Consider the following 22,946-nt stretch of genomic DNA (forward strand, 5'->3'; position numbering starts at 1 on the left):
GCATTAACATGAACACCAATGTCCCAATAACCACTTTTTTAATCATATTGTTTGTTATACCAAATTTATTCTCATAAGAATGTATAAATACAACCATTAAACGGACTTAACTTGAGCATCACTCTTGAAAAACCGGACTTAATGAATGTGTATAGTGTCTTCCCACATAAGCCAGTGGAGTCCTCATAGGCTAACCTGAGACGACACTTTTTTACTAAGACTTGATTTTTGTTTAGAAACAAGAGATGTGTTCGTCAAAAACAAAATGCCCCCTACTGCGCCTCTTTTAAATAAAATTTCTATTTATCATTTGGCAGGTATAGAAATATACTCCATTTAAAGCTTATTACTTCCCTTGGATTTTGTTTTTGACCTTTATCATTGAATGATGGCCTTGACCTTTCACCACTCAAAATGTGCAGCTTCATGAGATACATATGCATGCCAAATATCAAGTTGCTATCTTCAATATTGCAAAAGTTATGGCCAATGTTTAAATGTTCGAACCGACGACTGACAGACAGACAGACAGATGGACTGACAGTTCAACTGCTATATGCCACCCTACCGCTGGGGGGGGGAGTCTGTAGACAGTCAAAATGACCAAGTCAGACATCGCTGACCAGCAAGGCCTGAAGTTTATCAAAGAGATCATTGCCAAAGTTCATCATGTATCTATGTACATAAGTCCACAGGTAAGTAATGAAACCAACCATTCACAAATTAGTACAGGAAAGAAATGATAGTTATATCATTTAAAAACAAGAGCTGTCACCATAGGATGACTTATGCCCCCTTTAAACGCTTGATAGAAGTTATGAGCTTTTTTCGAAACCTCAACGCAGGTTTCGAAACCTAAACGCCGACCCTAAGTTCAAGTCAAGGTCCAGGGGTCAAAATTGTGTGCGTATGGAAAGGCCTTGTCTGTATACACATGTATACAAAATATGAAAGTTATATCTCAAGGGACATAGAAGTTATGAGCATTTTTCAAAACCTAAACGCAGATTTTGAAACCTAAACGCGGACCCTAACTTCAAGGTCATGGTCACAGGGATCAAATTTTTGTGCTTATGGAAAGGCCTTGTCCATATACACATGCATACCAAATATGAAGGTTATATCTCAAGGGAAATAGAAGTTATGAGCATTTTTCAAAACCTTAACGCAGATTTCGAAACCTAAACTCGGACCCTAAGTTCAAGATCAAGGTCACAGGGGTTAAATTTGTTGTGCGTATAGAAAGGCCTTGTCCATATACACATGCATACCAAATATGAAGGTTGTATCACAAGGGATATAGAAGTTATGAGCATTTTTCGAAACCTAAATGAAGATTTCGAAACCTAAACGGGGACCCTAAGTTCAAGGTCAAGGTCACAGGGGTAACATTTTGTGTGCATATGGAAAGGCCTTGTCCATATACACATGAATACCAAATATGAAGGTTATATCTCAAAGGACATAGAAGTTATGAGCATTTTTCGAAACCTAAACGCAAAGTGTTATGGAAAGACGGACGGACAGACAGACAGACAGTCTGATCACTATATGCCGCCTTTGCTTCGTAATGGGGCATAAAAAATCTTTGACAAATCAATCATTTAAGTTATAAATAAACAAAATACAAAATCTGTACAGTAACTGTGAAAATAACTTAAATTCTTGGTAGGGAAATATATAATCTGAGATTTATAATTATATAAATTACTTCCCTTGAAAATAATTGTCTCTGTCAAATCTCTATTTTTAGTAGCAATTAATTATAAACCACTACCGTGACTGTAGATTCAAAGGTAACCTTAATGTACCTAAGATATTTGTATGCCAAAAAGTGTCATTTTGTTCTTGGCTTGACCATAAAATTTCATTTTGATTATGCTTCAGTTGTATGGTTTCATATTATAATATACATGTATAATTATTATCTCCCTTTAAAGCTTATTACTTCCCTTGGATTTGTATTTTCGACCCAAGACCTTGAAGGTTGACCTTGACCTTTTACCATGATGTGTTTGTCAGAAACACAATGCCCCCTACTGCACCGCTTTGATATATTTTTTAAAAAATATACAAATTGGCAGGTCAGATAATTATATCCATTAAAGCTTCCTTCTTTCCTTGGATTTGTATTTTCAACCCTAGACCTTGAAGGATTATCTTGACCTTGAAATTTTACCATTCAAAATATGCAGCTCCATGAGATACACATGCATGCCAAATATCAAGTTGCTATCTTCAATATTGCAAAAGTTATGGCCAATGTTAAAGTTTTTTTCGGACGGACGGAGAGACTGACATACTGACTGACTGACTGACGGACAGTTCAACTGCTATATGCCACCCTACCGGGGGCATACAAATTCCCTTTAAACAAAAATTTCCTCAAAAGCGGAGAGTATCAACCCATATTACTCTGTGTGCCCACTGCACAGGCTATTCTGTAGATGGCACTAAAATGCATTAAGCACTATTATCCCAGAACAATGCTCACCTGGTATTATCTTGTACATCTCGTTAACAGACTGTAGGGGGACTTACTTTAAGCCTCATTCTTAGAAAACAGGGCTTTATAAATTGTGCACTTAGTTTTGTCCTAGATTAGCCTGTACAGCCACACAGGCTAATAAAGTACAACACTTTCCGCTAGACAGATTTTTTTAAAAAGAAGAGGCTTCCTATATACGAAAAATTCCGTAAATGCGGAAAGTATCGTCCCTGATTTGCCTGTACAGACTACACAAGCTAATCTGGGATCACACTTTACACACATGCATTAAGTCCCCGTACAGACTACACAGGCTAATCTGGGACCACACTTTACGCACATGTATTTAGTTCCTGTGCAGACTACACAGGCTAATCTGGGACCACACTTTACGTACATGCATTTAGTTCCTGTGCAGACTACACAGGCTAATCTGGGACCACACTTTACACACATGTATTTAGTTCCTGTGCAGACTACACAGGCTAATCTGGGACCACACTTTACACACATGTATTTAGTCCCTGTGCAGACTACACAGGCTAATCTGGGACCACACTTTACACACATGTATTTAGTTCCTGTGCAGACTACACAGGCTAATCTGGGACCACACTTTACGCACATGCATTTAGTCCCTGTGCAGACTACACAGGCTAATCTGGGACCACACTTTACGCACATGCATTTAGTCCCTGTGCAGACAACACATGCTAATCTGGGACCATACTTTACACACATGTATTTAGTCCCTGTACAGACTACACAGGCTAATCTGGGACCACAATTTACACACATGTATTTAGTCCCTGTGCAGACTACACAGGCTAATCTGGGACCACACTTTACACACATGCATTTAGTCCCTGTGCAGACTACACAGGCTAATCTGGGACCACACTTTACGCACATGTATTTAGTCCCCGTACAGACTACACAGGCTAATCTGGGACCACACTTTACACACATGTATTTAGTCCCCGTACAGACTACACAGGCTAATCTGGGACCACACTTTACACACATGCATTTAGTTCCTGTGCAGACTACACAGGCTAATCTGGGACCACACTTTACGCACATGCATTTAGTCCCTGTGCAGACAACACATGCTAATCTGGGACCACACTTTACACACATGCATTAATAGTCCCTGTACAGACTACACAGGCTAATCTGGGACCACACTTTACGCACATGCATTTAGACCCTGTACAGACTACACAGGCTAATCTGGGACCACACTTTACACACATGCATTTAGTCTCTGTACAGACTACACAGGCTAATCTGGGACCACACTTTACGCACATGTATTTAGTTCCTGTGCAGACTACACAGGCTAATCTGGGACCACACTTTACACACATGCATTTAGTCCCATTATCCCAGAGGGAGGCACATATGTTTCTTGAAAAAACACTCAACAACAGACTGTAAGCAGACTTAACTTAAGTTTGTGGAATGAGGCCGGAGTCCTTCTAATAGGGAAAATTCTTGGCGTTTTGACCACAAATTGGGATATCGTGTTGTTGGTTTTTTTGCTTACAAATACTATATAATCGAGAATAAGCGTTTTCAATATTGTATTTACATGAAATAAGGTTCAAGTTATAGAGCTGGGTAGGGAGATTAACTTGATATTGTGATACATTTATTTTTCTTTATCTTCAATTGGATATTTTAGGCAGTCGTTTTGGAAAAATACATTGTTTTAGGATTGTAAATGGGGTCAATTTCAGACCCCAAATTTGACAAATAACAGCAACACTATATACATACTAAAAACTTTACATCTCCTTGCAAACAGGCTCTATACAACCAAGGCATTCCAAGCTTCATTAAATATCTCACAACTTTTTAAAAACTCAAGGTCTGCATGGGAATGACATAAATTCTCAAGTTGTTGTGTTAATGAGGTTTCTTATGAATAAGTTGGGAAACATCGAGCTGAAAAGGTTTTTAGTTATTGATCCTCAAGTAAAAGAAGTCGTGTTTCTTAAAGGATATACACAAGAAAAGACACCATTTTATCTTCTGTGAAATCATATCATTCTTGTCCTCTTCATCTTAAAAACATTCTTAATACACAAGTAACACTGTAAAATCATTATAAATTGTTAGACATTATTTTTTGTTGATTTTAAGAGTTGACTGATCCACAAATGTATCACAACACACTGGAAAATAACTGACATAAATACCTCATTTATTTGTCCCATTTGAAAAATCCACGCATTAACTGCTGTGTCCATAAACGTTTTTTTTTACGACGACATTTCATATGGACGAATATCATTGATTTTGTAATATACAAACAATTAAAGAGGATATTTTTCCTTATGTAAATTCATACTGTTCTATACAACCTCATCTTTTTTTGCATTCTTAATAAACAGGAATTACACAAGTCGGCGCTTTCCTATTTATGGGTCTGTTAAACGGACCCATACCCGAAGCATTTTATTTGTTTTTAAATAGTGCCTTATGATAATTATATATCAATCATATTTCAATTAGATCTAACAAAGAATATAACTATCATACTATGATTTTATTGGTATTACATTTGAAGTATTACAAAGAATTTGTATTAAATTTGTTTTTCCTAAATCAATGGACTTTTTCGTGGGAAAAAAATCCGTCCCAAAAATTGCATTTTCCCACAGAAAATACCTGACAATTTAAGCGTGAATATGTTACCTTCTGCATATTCAGGTCATTCTTGCCCACCACATCCTCAGCATCGTTGTCCTGACTCAGCAGCGACTGGAGCAGAAGAATAGCTTGATGTATTTCTTGTATGTATATTATAAATTAGGAACAGCATAAAACAAAGTAAATAATTAAATATCATATCATATGGGAATATTATGTTAACATTATATATCAAAATATATTCCTTATAAGATTACTACTATATCATATTTTATAAAAACAAATTGCATCAATATAGATTTTGTACATACCATTGTGTATCTCAAAATGAAAGTCTAAAAATAGCATTAAGTGCTATGTACATGTGCATCTATGTACAAGCATTAAATTTGCAGTTGAAGTGCTTTGTTTGTTCATGCACAGCTTTAAAAAACGTTTAAATTAAAGGACCATAAAGAAAAAGAGTTATGACAACATAACATAATATGTATAAGATCTAATATTTAAAAAAAACTTCACATTGTATTAGTAAATTACTATTATGTGTACACAAAAAAGTTGCCTCAACAACTACACACACAATGTTGTATTGAAATATAACACACTTCAATGTTCTTATGCTCATCAACACATTGTCATTGAAATACTAATCACTAATTACAACTACTAGTACATACATGTACACACTATTCCACTCTGAACACCAGGATGTTGTTGTTCCTGTACTGTCCCACAATGATGGATGATGTGGTGCTGCTGTAGCAGACTGACCGTGGCCCCCACACTCCATCCTCCTTAGTAGCAAGAGTGGACAGCTTACTCTCTCCCTCCCAGCCCACCTGTAGTACAGTGTCGGACCAGTATCCACAGACCAGCACCTGGCCTGCAGGGGTCACATGTAGACCATATGGGCGCACTAGTGCTGTGTCTGAGTATGTAGCCAGGAGTGTGCCATCCCTGGCCAGGGTGAGAAGCTTGTTGTGCCAGCTGCTAATGATGTACAGCCTGTCTCCTGTGGGACTCACAGCACACTTGTCTACTGCAAAACAGAGTAACATCAAGATATTGAATTACTGTAAATGTTAAATAATCTTATTAAACATACTGCAGTGATATTGTATTACGCATATGTTGTTATAATAGGCCTTTACACATCTAAAATATATGCATACATTTCAATGATTCAATATTTAAGCGTGACAATAAACTTCAGTAGCAGAGCTATTGTGTTAATGTTTGACATGTTGAAATGCGACTGGTGAGTTAGATATGAATTGAAGAAAAATTACACAGATGGAAACAATAACACATACAGAAACAATTGCACAGTTCTATCAACAGGTAAACATATTGTACATGTACAATCATTTAACAACCACAAAATTAAGACAGGGTCAGAAAGTGTCTCTCTCCCAGGAACACAGTTTCTATTTATAGACATGCCATGTAGTGACAGTCAAAATACTGCATTACTCATGATTATAAATCAATATTTCTGAATCTTCTTTTGGCTACAATGTACTGTAGCATTCAAAGAGCACATATGAATTATAGAACACATATTTTATAATACATCAGCGGGTTTTCTGCTATTACATCTGAATTTTATTTAAATTTCATTTCACAAAGTATATAACTATAATTTATATGATTTAAAAAAAAACAACAAGATAAAGGCCTTATGGGTCAATATTTGTTGATTAAAAAAATCAATCCCAATTCGGTTCATTAAGTCGATAAAAATTTCCAAATTTGTCATTGTATGGATTTAAAATAAAACAATTTGACTAGACATCATACGAATGTTATCAGGATGAATTCACCATGATTCTTACCTGCATAACCAAGTGACCTATCTTCATAGAGTCTGCAGAGCTGTTTGCCACTCAGTGCGTACTTGTACAGAGCCCTACCAGAGCAGATAAACAGTTCTCCCTGATTGCAGGCAATACCTGTACATCCATGTTGTAACTCAAGCTTCCTACCAAGATTGAGCTGGCTCTGGGTGACTGTAATAAACTGGACATTATGTGTGTTGCTAGCATTCTTATCCAAAGCCACCGCAACCTCACTGGGTGTGATCTGACACATGTCCATTACATATACAGTCACATCACAGTTACTCACCACCTGGTACTGCTGGTTCAGCAGCTTGCAACTCTTATTATTGCAGTCTGCGATCAGCACCTGCCCATCAGTCAGAACACATATGCCTGTGATCCAACATACATCTGAATCACTTGGTATTCTCACATTGTGCTTAGTATTACTCTGGACATTTAACACCTTGCCTGACTTTCCCAGCAGAGTCAGTGCCTGCTGTATTATATGCTTACATTTTATGCTGGCTATAAGGCAGAGCTGCTTATGATCTCCAATTTTCTGAACAATTTCATGGAATTGTGACAAGTCATTGTGAAGACTGGTGCATTTATGAATAGAACTTGTAACTGACCCTTTAATGCTTATAACTTCATCTTTCATCTCGTTAAGTTCCTTCGCAGTAATATTATCAAATTCATTCACGATAGAAACAACATTCCTACATATCTCTTCTTTTAAATATTGCTCATTTCCGCCTGATGTACCCACAGAATTATTATCACATTCATCTATATAAGTATTTAAATTGCCACACATTTGCTCTATCATAACTTCCCTATGTTCATTGTATGTTCTCTGCAATGACTGAATGCTGGCCTCCTGACTGATCTGCAGGGTTTTAATTTCCCCCAGGACAGTTTCCAGCTCCACTGACAGCCCCTCTAGGCCTGAGGGCTGCGTGTTGGTCAGCTCCGAAATCTGGGTCACTTTACTGCACTGGCTGAAATAAACAATTAATACATGTACATACCAAGGAATAGTCAGTGATATTATGAAATGCTTCCAACAAGTATAAAGTGTCAAATAAAAACATACATGGACAATAAATTAACGCTTCTTGGGCTTAATATGGGGTATATAGATTTGCACTTTTCCATCCATCTGCGTGACTTTTCTGTTGTATATAACTCCACATGTATTCCTGCAACTTAACAAGTACAGTAACCAGGCATGTGAGCTAATGCGCACTTCTATATGTTGTTTCTGTTGTTTTCATCATAATTGTAGTAATGTCTTATATTTATACAAAAATGACATTTTAACATATGTGCAGTGTAAAATAAACAGTATTGCTTGCTACAAGAGGACTATCACTTTACATAAATATTTATCATTGTGTAATTTTACCCACATGCATAGTTTGATATGTCTTTTTCAACATACCCAGAGTTATGGCCCTGTTTAGCAAAGAAATCACATTTAAAATTGTGTTGTGAGTAACTCAAAGAGTACAGCTGATAGAGGGATGAACTATTCTTAAAGTATAGCCCACCATGTGAAATTATGCACCTTGATAATTTTTTAAAGTTTTTTTTTACATAAGAAGAGTTATGTGACAATCCCTTTAACCAAACAATATTTTTTCAATTGTGAGAAGCGTTACTCAAATAGAGGGATACTTCTACAGTAACATAGTAATTGTCAGGTTAACTTGTGCAACTCCATGTTTGTTCATAATTTTAAGAGATTTGTGAAGTTGTGGGACAAATTGGATTGTAGAGGTATCCATGTACTAAGAATACATTTCTAGTAGTTAATATTGTTTTCAGTTTTAGTATCATTGTACACCTTGACCACACTATCCATAATAACACATGCAAGAAAAGATCATTAATGCTCTTCCATCCCACAAAAAAACTAGCATGACGTATATTTAATGTCTATTCCCAAACTCAGTATGTCCAGTCTAGCCTGTGATGAGCGACTTATGACATGCAACCTGGTCTACTTTCTCCCAATATTTGTTGTTTTGTTATTTAACCTCTTGTGATTATTTTGCTTTTGTTGTTGTCATGTGATCTATTTGTGGAAAAGTAAAGACGCCATTGTTAAATGTTTGAATGGTCAGGTTAGCGTGTGCAAACAATATGTTTGTTCAAAATGTTCCTAATTATTCTTGAGTTATCATCAGGAAACCATTTTACTGTTTAGAGTCACTGTGACCTTGACCTTTGACCTAGTTACCTGAAAATCAATAGGGGTCATCTGCCAGTGATGATCAATGTACCTATGAAGTTTCATGATCCTAGGCGTAAGCATTCTTGAGTTATCATCCGAAAACCATTTTTCTAAGTTGAGTCACCGTGACATTTTAATTGTCAGGTAAACTCGTGCAACTCCATATGTTTCTTCATAATTTTTTGACATTAATGCAGTTGTTGGGTTAAAATTCAATGATTAAATGCATTTAATAATGGCAGTACTGTAATATAACTTTTATCATAATTGAAAATCTGCTTATAATATTATTATGGGTATAACAAGGAACTAAAACTGACTACTAAATCTTTATAATTTCATGTTGTAATCTTCTGTGACCTTTGACCTATTGACTTTAAAATGGATTGACCTCTTAATATTCCTCGATGTAACAGTAACCCAGATAAGCTGTGTATCGGCGTTTTTCACCCTATTAAAATGTTTAAATACGCAAAGAAATTCAATATAATGCGTATTTTAAACGCAATCAATTTGACTTTTACGCTTATTCTTTAAATTTGATGCGTACGATATGAGTCTCGATCGAAAATGCTTCGCTCAATTTCGGTAATTTTTAATTGGAATAATTTTCATACGGCGGCGAAGATTTTATTCATTCAACAGTGAGCAAGCGCCTGGGTGACGGAGGAGCAAAACAGTCGAAGTTATTCAAACGCTATGCGGACTAAATTTCAAAACAAATTAAGCGTCTGACCAAAATATTTATGACGTGCATTTGTAAAGTGTCTGTACTTTCAGTTTCTATAACGATGCGTAATAAAAATGTCCATGCGAGGTCGAAAGACATGCCCGATTGTTGCGCTAAATGTATGTCGATCGAAAACTTTATCCAACCACGTACAAACAACGCAATCATTTGTGTTATCGATTTCTTATCCACTGTGTATGCAGCAGTTGAAAGTAGCTAGTTGACATCCAAAAACATGACGGAAAGTCCGACTCCGTGATTGAAAAAAACTGTCAAAAGTGGTAAAAGTCATATCCCTGGTTAGAAATGGTTTACGTTGATAGGGCAGAAATAAAAGTTGAAATGTGCATACTGCAACCAGTCTGTGCAACAAAAGTAAAGCATACATGAGTTTGAGGTATAAATGTTAATAACATATTTCACCCTTTTTAAAAACTGAAATCACCCTATTTTTCAAAATCAACGGGTGAAAACCCTATTACCCAAATAATTATCTGGGGCACTTATGTAAACATAAAACATGTTGCCTGGCTGTAGGTCAAAGCATTCCCTAGATATTGTGGAACACAATTGGTCTACAGACCAACTGACAAACCGAACAGTTGCAAAGCAAAATAACCCTGCTATTTCTAAATAAAGTCTGAGTATTAACATTCTAGCCTGTGATAAGGGGCTTATGACATGCAACCCAGCGAGTTTTTTTCTTCTTAATAAAGAACCTGTAAAAGGTATTCTTTCCCAATTGAAGAAAAACTACGAAATCAAAATTACTGTCTGAAAATTTCGAAAAAGAAAGTCAAATTCATTCAATTTTTTCCATAAGTGCATTTTCTGCAAGTTTACTAACAAGTACAAGAGGGCCATGATGGTCCTGTATCACTCCACTGGTGAAAAAATGCTGAAGATTTTCTCGGCATGTGCAAATACTTAACTATAGGCCCTATTTAAGCACATGTATACTTTTGTGACCCCCTGGGCTAGGTCAAATTTAACTCCAGGGGCATAATTTGAGCAAACTTTGTAGAGGACTACTATATCTCACTACATACGAAATGTGGTAGCCCTAGGTCCTAGAGTTAAGGACAAGAATATTTTAAAAGTTTTCACAAAATAAGCAAGATATAAGCGTATATAAAGTTTAATTTTGTGACCCGTAGGGCAGGATCAAATTTGAACCAAAGGGCATTATTTGAACAACCTTGGTAGAGGACTATAATATGTTACTGCATACCAAATTTAGTAGCCATAAGCCTGAATGGTTTTCGACAAGAAGATTTTAAAAGATTTTACAAAATAGGCACTTTATAAGCGTTTATTCAATTGTGTGATCCCCCTGGGCAGAGTCAAAATTGACCTAAGAGGCATTATTTGAACAAATTCGGTAGAGGTTTATTAGATGTCACTAGATACCAAATTTGGTAGCCCTATGCCTTATGGTTAAGGACAAGAAGTTTTTAAAGTTTTCATTACAAAGGCCCCATATAAGCATATAATTGATTTTGTGGCCCCGAGGGCAGGGTCAAATTTGAACCCTGGGGCATAATTGCAACAAACTAAGTAGAGGACTATACAATGTCACTACATACCAAATTGTGTAGCCCTAGGCCTAATGGTTATGGACAAGTTTTCACAAAATAGGCATTATATAAGCATATGTTTAATTTTGTGACCCCTGGGGCAAGATCAAATTTGACCCCAGGGGCATAATTTGAACAAATTAAGAAGAGAACTATTACATGTCACTACATACCAAATTTGGTAACCCTATGCCATACAGTTATGGACAAAAAGATTGTTGAAGTTTTCACAAAATAGGCCTTACATAAGCATATGTTCAACATTGTGACCCCCCAGGCAGGGTCAAGTTTGACCCAAGGGATAAAATTTGAACAAATTTGGTAGAGGACTATGAGATGTCACTACATACCAAATTTGATAGTCCTTGGCCCGATGGTTATGGACGAGAAGATTTGTAAAGTTTTCACAAAATAGACCCTATATAAGCATAATAAAATTATTTTTAATTTTGTGACCCCCGGGGCAGGGTCAAATTTGACCCCAGGGGCATAATTTGAACACATTTGGTAGAGGAAATTTAGATGTTTTTACATACCAAATTTGATAGCCCAATGGTTATGGACCAGAAGATTTTGAAAGTTTTCACAAAATAGGCCTTATATAAGCAAATTTTCATCTTTGTGACCCCCGGGGCAGGGTCAAATTTGACCCCAGGGGCATAATTTGAACAAATTTGAAAGAGGTTCACCCCAGGAACATTCCTGAGAATTTTCATCACAATTGGACCAGTAGTTTAGGAGAAGATGTTTAAAGGAAAAGTTAACGCACGGACGCACGCAATACGGACACTTGACCATGACTTAAGCCCCGCTGGCCATTGGCCAGTGGAGCTAATAAAATGAGCACTTACACTGAACATGTCACGCCAAAATGAATGTAAATCAATATTGGAGTTGATTTTTACTTTTAATACCAAGCAATTAATAAAAACCTATAATTCACAATCGGAAGATTTAACTTTGTGAATTTTCCCAATTTCAGGGGTTTTGCGCCCTAATATTTGCCAATTGATAAGATACAGGTTCTTTTTTTTAGGGAATACAAGTCAGCTACAAACCTGGTCTACTATCTCCGAATATATTTTGTTGTCATTTAACCTATTGTGATTATTTAGCTTTTGTTGTTGTCACATGATCTATTCATCGCAAAGAAAATACGCCATTATAAAATGTGTTAAAGGAGGATCCAAGAAATTGGTTTAATAATTTGTTTATTTAAATGTGATATTGAAATTTCATACAGTAGCAAGCCTAGTGTCAATGATTGCTTTTAAATTGGGATATATGAATAATATTTTGCAATTAACTTTATACTATACAACATAAGAAAAATGACAACTTTTATAACAGTGCACTGTTGCACATATGCTCATAGCTACCATGTGTGTAAGTTTCAAGGCTCTAGTGCTAATAGTGTAGGAGGAGAGAGTGGCCAGGACGGACAGACAGACAACGGAGATAACCACATAATAGATTTGGAAATCGTAACGCGGACCCTAGGTTCAAGGTCAAATTCACAGGGGTCAAAACTTTTATGCGCATGGTAAGGTATTGTACAGATACATATGCTTCCAACAACTTCATGGAAAGGTGTTGTCCGGCTTCACATGCGTATCAAATATGAAAGCAATATCTGAAGGGACAAAGTAGGTATGAGCCTTTTTCGAATCGCGGTTGCAGATTTCAAAACCTGAACGCTGACTTCAAGTTCACTTTTTTTCCGAAAAGCGTGGGGATAAAAAAGTTTGCAAATAATATTCATATTCAACTAGAAATATATTAAGTTAACTTTTTTTCACAGCAACCAAACATGACAGGTATCACTAAAGATGCCATTTAACAAAACAATTAATTGTAACATGAAAAGTGTAGCAAAAAATTCCTGTAAAATAATGTACTTTCTTTTACTATCAATAATTATTTATTTAAAAAAGAAACAAAACATACACTTGCTAATATTATGTTCTGTAAGTATTATCCGGAACATAAACAAGAGGACCATGGGCCCTACGGCGCTTACCTGAGGCCCAAAAGGACTAATATATTATGACAAGGTGGATTCATGAATATTAAAAGTACTTTGTGAAACATAAATATTTAATTTCTTCGTATATTCTTATTTTCCGCTTTGGCCAAGATATCATTACAACAAATGTTTTGACCAAAAAGCACATTTTATAATGGTAACAAGATTTTTTTCAAATATGATCTAGTGACCTTGTTTTAGACCCAGTATAAAACTCAGCCGAAATATGATTAGAAAAAATGCTTGTATCCAAGTTCAATTCACAAAGCTTGAACAATAAATATGGCAAAAAAGCGTTAACCAGGTTTTGCTATAGCCATATAGGGAAAACTGTTCCACCCTCTTGTGGCCATGTTCAGGCTGTCAAGTGACCTTTTTTCAAAAAGTAGGAAAAAATAGGAACTACTTTTGCAAGAAAAGTAGGAAAAAAGTAGGAAAAAGTAGGAACTTTTCCCTCAAAAGTAGGAATACATAATACTAATTTTTTAGACACAGGTCCATGAAACATAGCTTGAAACAGAGCAGGAGTGCCATCACATGTTCTTTATGGATACCCACTTGAAGCTACCTTAAGGGCCGAGAGGATTTCAGCCTTTTGTATCTGTTTCTTGTGTGATGGTTGTACTTGCATACAGATATATTTATTCCCACCACCCTGAGAGCTGCTTGGCTTTGGGGCACTTCCACGCTTTTGTGAATTATCATGCATGTATTTCATGTTTTCCTTGTGTTTTTATCCATCTGCATGACTTATCAGTTGATTAGCACCAGAATTACAACAAGATGGACTTCATTCAGACAGTACAATATCTTGCAAACTCATTGCCGGTACCTGTACGAAAATTCTTTGCAGATTCTGTACTGAGTCTGTACAAAATCTGCCCAGAATCAAGACAGAATTCATTTATTCTGTACAAAGAGCACACAGACCCAGAATCTGCCTGGAAAACTGTACAGATTTTTTAAGCAGAATTACAATGAAGCAGAATTTCATCTGTACATATTACTATACCAAACAGAATTTTTATACTTTTCATTTTTATAAGACAGATTTTTAGCACTCTGCATTTTAGCAAGACAGAATTTTGGTACTTGGCAGTATTAAGCAAGGCAGAATATTGGACTTAGAAAACTATTGAAACAAAATTTCAAAATGGGACTTAGATAATTAAAAAAAATAGACTCCTGATTCAAGTTTCTAAATGTTTATTATGAGAAACATTTGCCCTATACAAGAAAAACAATATTTATGTTCAGTTCAATTTATACAATAATTGCCATTCATGTATATATTACATGTCATAATATTAAAATATGTGAGTATGTAATGATAATTTACCTTTTAATTGTACCTTTGTACATGTAGATCTACTATAATCATAAAATATCTTTGAATTAAGGTTCTTACAGTAAACTTGATTTAGGGTTGAATACATATTGAAAATTGTTTTTCAATTCCCCCTCCCCCCCCCCCCCCCCCCCTGACTTATGAAAACTGCTTTGCTTTAATGGTATATGTATTTCCACTGGGGTTAAATGTTTAGTTTGCCTTCCTCTGACTCTATCTATGAAAAATTGTAATGTCAGTGCTTGTATACACCTCTGTAACAGTTCACTTGAAAATAATCATAAACCCCTAACAAACAAATCCTGCCTGCTTGATACTTGTAATGTGAAACTGGGGCTATCTTTACTGGCTTGCTGGAATGTGTATAATCTCTTCTGATTGGTTGGGAGCCAAATTTGAACATGTAAACATAGATCCATGCAAGACCTGAAATGTAGTTTCAAAGCAATGTTGGGACTTTTTAAAGTTGAAGTTTTAACAATATCCTGAAATACTTTGATGGACATTCATAAACAATTAACTAGAATGTGGAAATCAACATTTTGTGTATTAACAAGTCTCTAAAAGAGGAATTCAGTGAGTTATGAAGCGGCCCTTTTGGAAATGCTTTGAACTGTTAAACAGGTTTGTATTGTTTTTCTTTACATTGTTATCTTATAATGTTATGTTTAATTTAATGATATAATTTAACAGTTACAAAGATCTGTTTTGGTGGGTGATTTACATTTTAAATAAATGATGAAACCAATTATCTTTGCAGTATGTTCACATAAAAGACATAAGTCAGTCAAAGGTATCTCTATCTTACAAAACCAACATATAGTTGTAACAATCAATTGCCTAATCAGTGACCAAATGAAAGGGCAATGTAACCAATACTTAGATTTATTTATGAATAACTACTCTGCCACAAAATGTAAAGCCTTTTTTTTAATTACATATTTACGAAAGCTATGTTATCACTTAAAAGGTGTTGCATTATTTAAGTTGTAATTTTAGTAGATCCCATATGATCACTTCATTCAGATTGGCTAAACAAAGTAATTTTTAACCAGGTTTTCCGAAGGAAAAAACTGGTTATTAGATTGGCGAATGCGGGCGGGCTGGCTGGCTGGCGGGCTGGCTGGCTGGCTGGCTGGCGGGCTGGCGGAATAAGCTTGTCCGGGCCATAACTATGTCGTTCATTGTCAGATTTTAAAATCATTTGGCACATTTGTTCACCATCATTGGACGGTGTGTCGCGCGAAATAATTACGTCGATATCTCCAAGGTCAAGGTCACACTTTGAGTTCAAAGGTCAAAAATGGCCATAAATGAGCTTGTCCGAGCCATAACTATGTCGTTCATCGTCAGATTTTAAAATCATTTGGCACATTTATTCACCATCATTGGACGGTGTGTCGCGCGAAATAATTACGTCGATATCTCCAAGGTCAAGGTCACACTTTGAGTTCAAAGGTCAAAAATGGCCATAAATGAGCTTGTCCTGGCCATAACTATGTCATTCATTGTGAGATTTTAAAATCATTTGGCACATTTGTTCACCATCATGGGACGGTGTGTCCCACGAAAGAATCACGTCAATATCTCCAATGTCAAGGTCGCCACGACTAAAAATAGATTTAAAAAAAAAAAAAAAAAACTTACAAAGGGGGTTAATTTTTTTTGGTCATTTCAAAAGTTCAGTTTGAGTTTTCTCCCTTTATCAGATTTTTTTTTCACAATGAAAACCTGGTTTTGTGACAATTTTGTCCCTTGTTAAATAGTAAATTGTATTTTTTTTGCTTTCAGCGATTTTCAAAAAAGATTGTGTAGCAACTTACCCCTGACAACGACCTCAGAAGTGCAGTCACAGAGTAATGGTGCTGTTATCACTTAAAAGGTGTGAAGCAAAAACTTAATATAATGCGGTTTGTAACTAAATCAACATTACAAATTCTCTTTTTATAAAACACGCTATGAAATGACCTACATTTGAAAAAATGTCAAATTTATTTTATAATGTGAAAAGCAAAATATAAAGAGAAGCAAGTTGGTGAACCATGTTGCGTTATTTAAGTTGTAATTTTAGTAGATCCCATATGATCATTTCATTCAGATTGACTAAACAAAATGATTTAAAAATAGTTATGTGTATTTTTTGCTTTCAGCAACTATCAAAAAAGATTGTGTAGCAACTTTCCCCTGACAACGACCACTGGCTCAGTTAAGTGCAGTCACAGAGTGATGGTACCTCACCAGGGTCTAGTTCAGGCAAATGAAGAAAAAGGGATTTTCATCTCAATATAATAACTGTAATTTCTTAAAACATAAACTTACTTTATTTACTGTGTTTTTATGTCATATAACAGTGATACAATAATGTGTGTTGTATTTAGGGATTTATTTCTTAACGGGATGTGTAAGAGTAAATTATTTTATTTTATTGACTGTCAGTATTTGTTACTTTTCTTATATATATATAAACATGTCATAATATCATTAAATAAAAATGTTTAATATTTACAGTCTATATATTTTGCTTTACATTTTGCTACATTTTTCTGTACAGAATTTTTTGTGTGTACAGATTTTATTTTGTGTACAGATTTTATTTTGCACAGAATCCCATTCTCACATTTTGGTTCACCCCACATTTAATTCTGCCCAGGTTTTTTTCTGCCCCTAAAAAATTCTGCTTAATTTAAATAATTCGTAAAATCTGTACAGAATTCGTTCTTTGTTTATATTGAAAAAATCTATAAATAGAAATCTGCTTCAACTCATTTTTAATGGACACCAAATATTTTCTGCACAGGTTCTATACAGATTTTGTGTATTTTATTCTGCACATAATCTGGTTACAGTCTGCCCAAACTTTTTCGTACAGGTATCTCTCTTGCACCATGATCCAAGTGTTTTTCCACTGTTGTCCAACTTCTCCATCCATGAAGGGTTAAACTTTGTTTTCCCACTAGGCATTTTAGCACTTATAGTGCATCTATGATAATTAAGTTTCAAGCAAAGCTACCCTGTTAAAGAAGTATAAGTAGATGCTGTTCATTTTGGTGTATCATCCAATAAGTGGTTAGAGGTCTTCTGTGTATCGATATAAAAATGGTAATATATTGTGCAATAAAAATGGTAATATAGCGTGCATGTTATATCCTTAAGCAGAATACCAAATTTATTTAGTGATACACCAACTTGTTGTACAAGATTAATACTAGTATATAAAGCAGTGTCAATGCTCTGCTACAGCTACATTGTGAAACATTTAAATTGACAATAGGGTGCAGTTATAATAACTTAAGTTACATTCAAACTCACTGGTCATTGCAGAGCAGATTATGCAACTGGAGATAGGACCTTATCACCTGACATCTTTTATGACATCATTGATTGGGCAATGAAACAGTTGCACTACATTGTTTATTCCAGTTTCAAATAATGGTTTTTTCATTACGGTATTGATTACTTCGCCGGAGTGTAATAATGCCGTTAACACAATGCCCACTATTGCGCCGCTTTGAAATAAAATTTCAATATATCATTTGGCAGGTTTAGAAAATATCTCCCTTTTAAAGCTTATTACCTCCCTTGGATTGTACTTTTTTACTTTTGACCTTGAAGGATGACCTTCACCTTTCACCACTCAAAATGTTCAGCTCCATGATATACACATGCATGCCAAATATCAAGTTGCTATCTTCAATATTGCAAAAGTTATGGCCCATATTAAAGTTTGCTGACAGACACACAGACAGACAGACAGACAGACAAACGGACTGACAATACAACTGCTATATGCCACCCTACCGGGAGCATAAAAATGTATCGGGACATTTAGGCTCTGTGCATTTATTTTTAATTACTAAACATGATGTGCCTATGATATCAATAGAACATCATATCTGTTGTCATGTAATACAGAATTTATTACATTATATTTTAAAATGATGAAAACTCAGCAAAGCATCAGTTTTATCTTTTTCCAATAACTTGTGTAATAAATTCCATATTTCATAACCACTCATACAATACATGGTATCTCTATATCTCTACATTCCAAACAGCAATATCATGTAAATATGCATAAGGTTTGGTCAAATTGTTGTCAATAGAGACAAAATAAAACTGGAATAAACAATGGGTGCCCTCAGCTCTTGCATCACTGGGAACTGTGTAAGGTATGTGAAGTCTGCAGTGTTCAAATGCTAAGGAAGTAAACAAGGCACTATTGTTACTTAAAAAAAATTGTCAATATTTTCAAACGTTACATAAGAAATAAATATTTATGCTTCCTGAAGAGGTGCTAGAAGACAGTCAGCATGGGTTAATTGTCAGGTCTCATCTAGATGAATGCACATTACCAGGGATACAGTCATGCCATTGATTCATTCATCCTGCAAGTTTACTAAATAAACTCTTAAAAAAAAATATTCTTAATTGAAAATGAAAAAGTAGGAATAGTAGGAAGATTTGGTAAAAAAATAGGAAAAAGTAGGATCCTGATGAAAAAGTAGGAAATAGTAGGAAAAAGTAGGAAAAAGTATGACCGCTTGACAGCCTGCATGTTTTATTACAAACTGGAACCATTTTCTAACTCAGACATCATTACAACAAATGCTTTGACCAAATTTCCAAATTTCATTAAAATTAGACTTAAAATGTGTTCACAAGGATTAATTATACCCATATCATAGCCATATATAGGCAATAGATGTGTTGGTCAGAAACACAATGCTCCCTATTGCGCTGCTTTGAATTATTTTTTTTTACCTTTGACCTTGAGAGACCTTGACCTTGAACTTCCACCACTCAAAATGTGCAGCATCATAAGACCGCCGCTTTGAAAAAAAAAATTGACCTTTGACCTTGCAGGATGACCTTAACATTGAGCTTCCACCACTCAAAATGTGCAGCTTCATGAGAATTCTGCTTTGAAATTATTTTTTTTACCTTTGACCTTGAAGGATGACCTTGACCTTGAACTTCCACCACTCAAAATGTACAGCTTCATGAGATACACATGCATGCCGAATATCAAGTTGATATCTTCAATATTGAAAAAGTTATGGCCAATGTTAAAGTTTTGGACAGACAGACGCCATATATTTGACATTTGACCTTGATGGATGACCTTCACCTTCACCTTTCACCACTCAAAATGTACAGCTCTATGAGATACACATGCATGCCAAATATCAAATTACTATCTTCAATAGTGAAAAAAATATGGCTATTGTTAAAGTTTTCTGACGGACAGACGCCATATATTTGACATTTGACCTTGAAGGATGACCTTGACCTTCACCTTTCACCACTCAAAATGTTCAGCTACATGAGATACACATGCATGCCAAATATCAAGTTGCTATCTTCGATAGTGAAAAAGTTATGGCCAATGTTTAAGTTTTTTTCGGACGGACGGACAGACTGACTGACATACTGACGGACAGTTCAACTGCTATGTGCCACCCTACCGGGGGCATAACAACTGCTCCCCCTAGACAGCCATGTTTTTTCAGCAACCATCTTCGAACTCAGCCAAGTTATCATTAGAACAAATGTTCAGACCATGTTTTTCGAAGATTGGACTAAAAATGTCACTTCTAAAGTGTTCACTAAGTTTCTCTATAGCCATATAAGGAAAATAGCCCCACCTCCTGGTGGACATGTCTTTCGACCATTTTCAAATCAAGTAAGAAATCATAGGAAAACATGTTCTGACAAATTTTCATAAAGATTCAACAGTTAACATGACTTGAGTGTTATCAAGCCTTTTCATTTGACATTTCTACTGGGGTTTTGACCTCACACAACCCAGTTTTGATTTTGGCCATGATATAATTGAGACAAATGTTCTGACAAAGTTTCATAATGATTTGACAGTTAATATGACTTTTGGAGTATTAGCATGCTTTTTCTTTGGTTTGACCTATCCACCTATCTTTTGACTTCACACATCCAAGTTTCGAACTTGGCAATGATATTATTTAGACAAAAATTATATTTAGACAAAATTTAATGTTCTGACCAAGTTATGAAGCTTGGAAAATAAATATGGCCTCTAGATTGTTCACAAGGTAAATGTTGAAGACACAACAATACTTAAACCTTTGTTTAAGATTAAATAACTTAGAAAAGAACCAAAATTCACTATTCTTAAATAACAAATTAGCATTTTTATATAGTGTTTTCGTGTTGTGTATGATAAAGTTCATATCTGCACAAAGTAACCCACATGGAACCTACTGTGGTTTAGTAAACCAAGCTGCTTCGGATCGAATCATGGCAAGTAGCTGCAGTAAAATTGTTTATGATCATGTTTGATTTGTATGGTCTTACTATCAATATTTGACCAAATATTCTTCCAACAATTACCGAAGTTGGTAGAAATGTAAGTGATGAGTATATGACACCTAATTTTGTTCAGGTCAGTAGGTGAAGGTCACCCAGTATTATGCCACGTCATGGTTTTTTAACAATATCTCATCCATCGTTTACCCTACAGTGATCATGTTTGGTAGATAGTTTTGTAATGAAGTGTTGATGACCACTATTTCTTTGTTGATCAGTACATCAAGGTCAAGGTCATCCAGTGATATGATATTTTAATGACTTTGAGCCAGAATAGCTTATGTCATCAGTGGACACAAAAATTCTAAACTGCACTCGTCCTGCAGGCCGAGTGCATGAAAATGTTCACTCGTCCTACAAACACATGCACTCGTCCTTCAAATATATGTTTAATAAAGATTGCAAAGGGCTGATATGACTAATAAAGTTTCCTTTATCACTGCTAAAATGCTGCTTACTCAGTTATTCATGCCAGCTGATCACAAAAGAAATGTTAAGCAGTTTTCCTTTTTTCGAATGCACACGTGTTTTTCGTTTCGGACGTTTGAACATTGTCCTCGCCCCCTTTAAGGAACACCTGTATGCCAGACATTTTTCATAAGAAATTCAGACTGGTTTAAGCTATACTTCGCGGTTGAATAATTCTTTAAAAATCAATACTTACGGTGAATGCAGTCGGATGGATCCCGGTCAACATGGACGCGCAAAGTTTACACCAAAAAGCCAATATTTACCCATGTTCAAACTTGGCCTAGAAATTATTAAGACAACTTCTGACCAAGTTTGGTGAAGGTCTGATGAGAACTACTTGAATAAGAGAGCGGACACAAATAGTGTTACAGACGGACAGACATACAGACTGACCGACTGACGGACAGTGAGAAAAACTATATGCCGCCCGTTGGGGGCATAACAATTCTGCTATACAGAGATGGGTACTTAAGCCCTACCTGAAAATGACTAGCCATTTTGTGTTGAATGATTATCATTTGTTATTTGTTATTTAGTATTAGGTGGTATCTTATTGTGTATGAGGTAATTATTATAAGTACAAATATATAGAATAAAAATAAGGAACTTACATGCTTTATGATATATACACAATCAAATGTGCATAAACAATTCAACAAAATATAATACATTTCTAAGTGGAGAAAAACAAGTCAACATTTTGGAGCTTTAACCTGCTATACCTGCAAGTTAGGTTAGAGAGATGAGCCCAATACCAATAGGCTATTCACGTTCCAAGGAAATGCTGTATTATATGCCCTGTTTACATAAAACGCACTTCAGGTTGTATAATCTACCTGATACTGGAGAGGTGGTACGTAAATAAAAAAAACTGCAGAAAAAATAAACACCCATTAAACCACAGTAAAATTATTCATAATAAAAGCTGAAAGAAAAAATAAGTTTCAAGATAATACCTCATGACTATTATTGAGTAATTTCACTTTGTTCATATGTACAGATGGTTGACCAGAGGAAGGGATTATCATACAGAGTAATGGCAAACCTATGACACACTTTTTTTTACTAACACTTATGGTTAAATATAAGGGTGTCACATTTACAGATTTTTCTAAACGTTTAAACGAAATCAAATAAACGAAACGTTACCGTTTTACCGTTTTAACGGTATCCCTATCTTCGTTTAAAAAGCATCAGTACCATCGCATTTCCAAACTGAAAATAGTTATTTCCGGAAGAAATAT

General features: G+C 35.4%; 1 protein-coding gene and 2 long non-coding RNA genes across 5 annotated transcripts in view; 2 read left to right on the forward strand and 1 right to left on the reverse strand.

Annotated features, from left to right (window-relative positions):
• The window catches only part of LOC127864941 (uncharacterized), a 186,726-nt gene that overhangs the window by 20,145 nt on the left and 143,635 nt on the right, over window positions 1-22,946 (reverse strand). The window contains exons 5-7 of one of the 3 annotated variants that reach the window (XM_052404833.1): window positions 6,982-7,970; window positions 5,824-6,185; window positions 5,192-5,257 (exon numbers count right to left, since the gene is read on the reverse strand). The exons of the other annotated variants lie outside the window; for them this stretch is intronic. Coding sequence (XP_052260793.1) covers window positions 5,833-6,185; window positions 6,982-7,970 — 1,342 coding nt within the window. The 3' untranslated portion in view covers window positions 5,192-5,257; window positions 5,824-5,832. The remainder of the gene's footprint in view (window positions 1-5,191; window positions 5,258-5,823; window positions 6,186-6,981; window positions 7,971-22,946) is intronic. 3 annotated transcript variants of the gene reach the window in all.
• LOC127864984 (uncharacterized) lies at window positions 15,095-17,656 on the forward strand. Its single transcript, XR_008042420.1, has 3 exons — window positions 15,095-15,513; window positions 16,681-16,771; window positions 17,040-17,656. It is a non-coding gene; the product is annotated as an uncharacterized LOC127864984 (long non-coding RNA).
• Window positions 15,539-16,607, forward strand: LOC127865007 (uncharacterized). The gene is made up of 2 exons (XR_008042447.1): window positions 15,539-16,159; window positions 16,322-16,607. It is a non-coding gene; the product is annotated as an uncharacterized LOC127865007 (long non-coding RNA).

Source organism: Dreissena polymorpha, chromosome 1 (genome assembly GCF_020536995.1).
Source record: "Dreissena polymorpha isolate Duluth1 chromosome 1, UMN_Dpol_1.0, whole genome shotgun sequence".
Taxonomy (NCBI): domain Eukaryota; kingdom Metazoa; phylum Mollusca; class Bivalvia; order Myida; family Dreissenidae; genus Dreissena; species Dreissena polymorpha.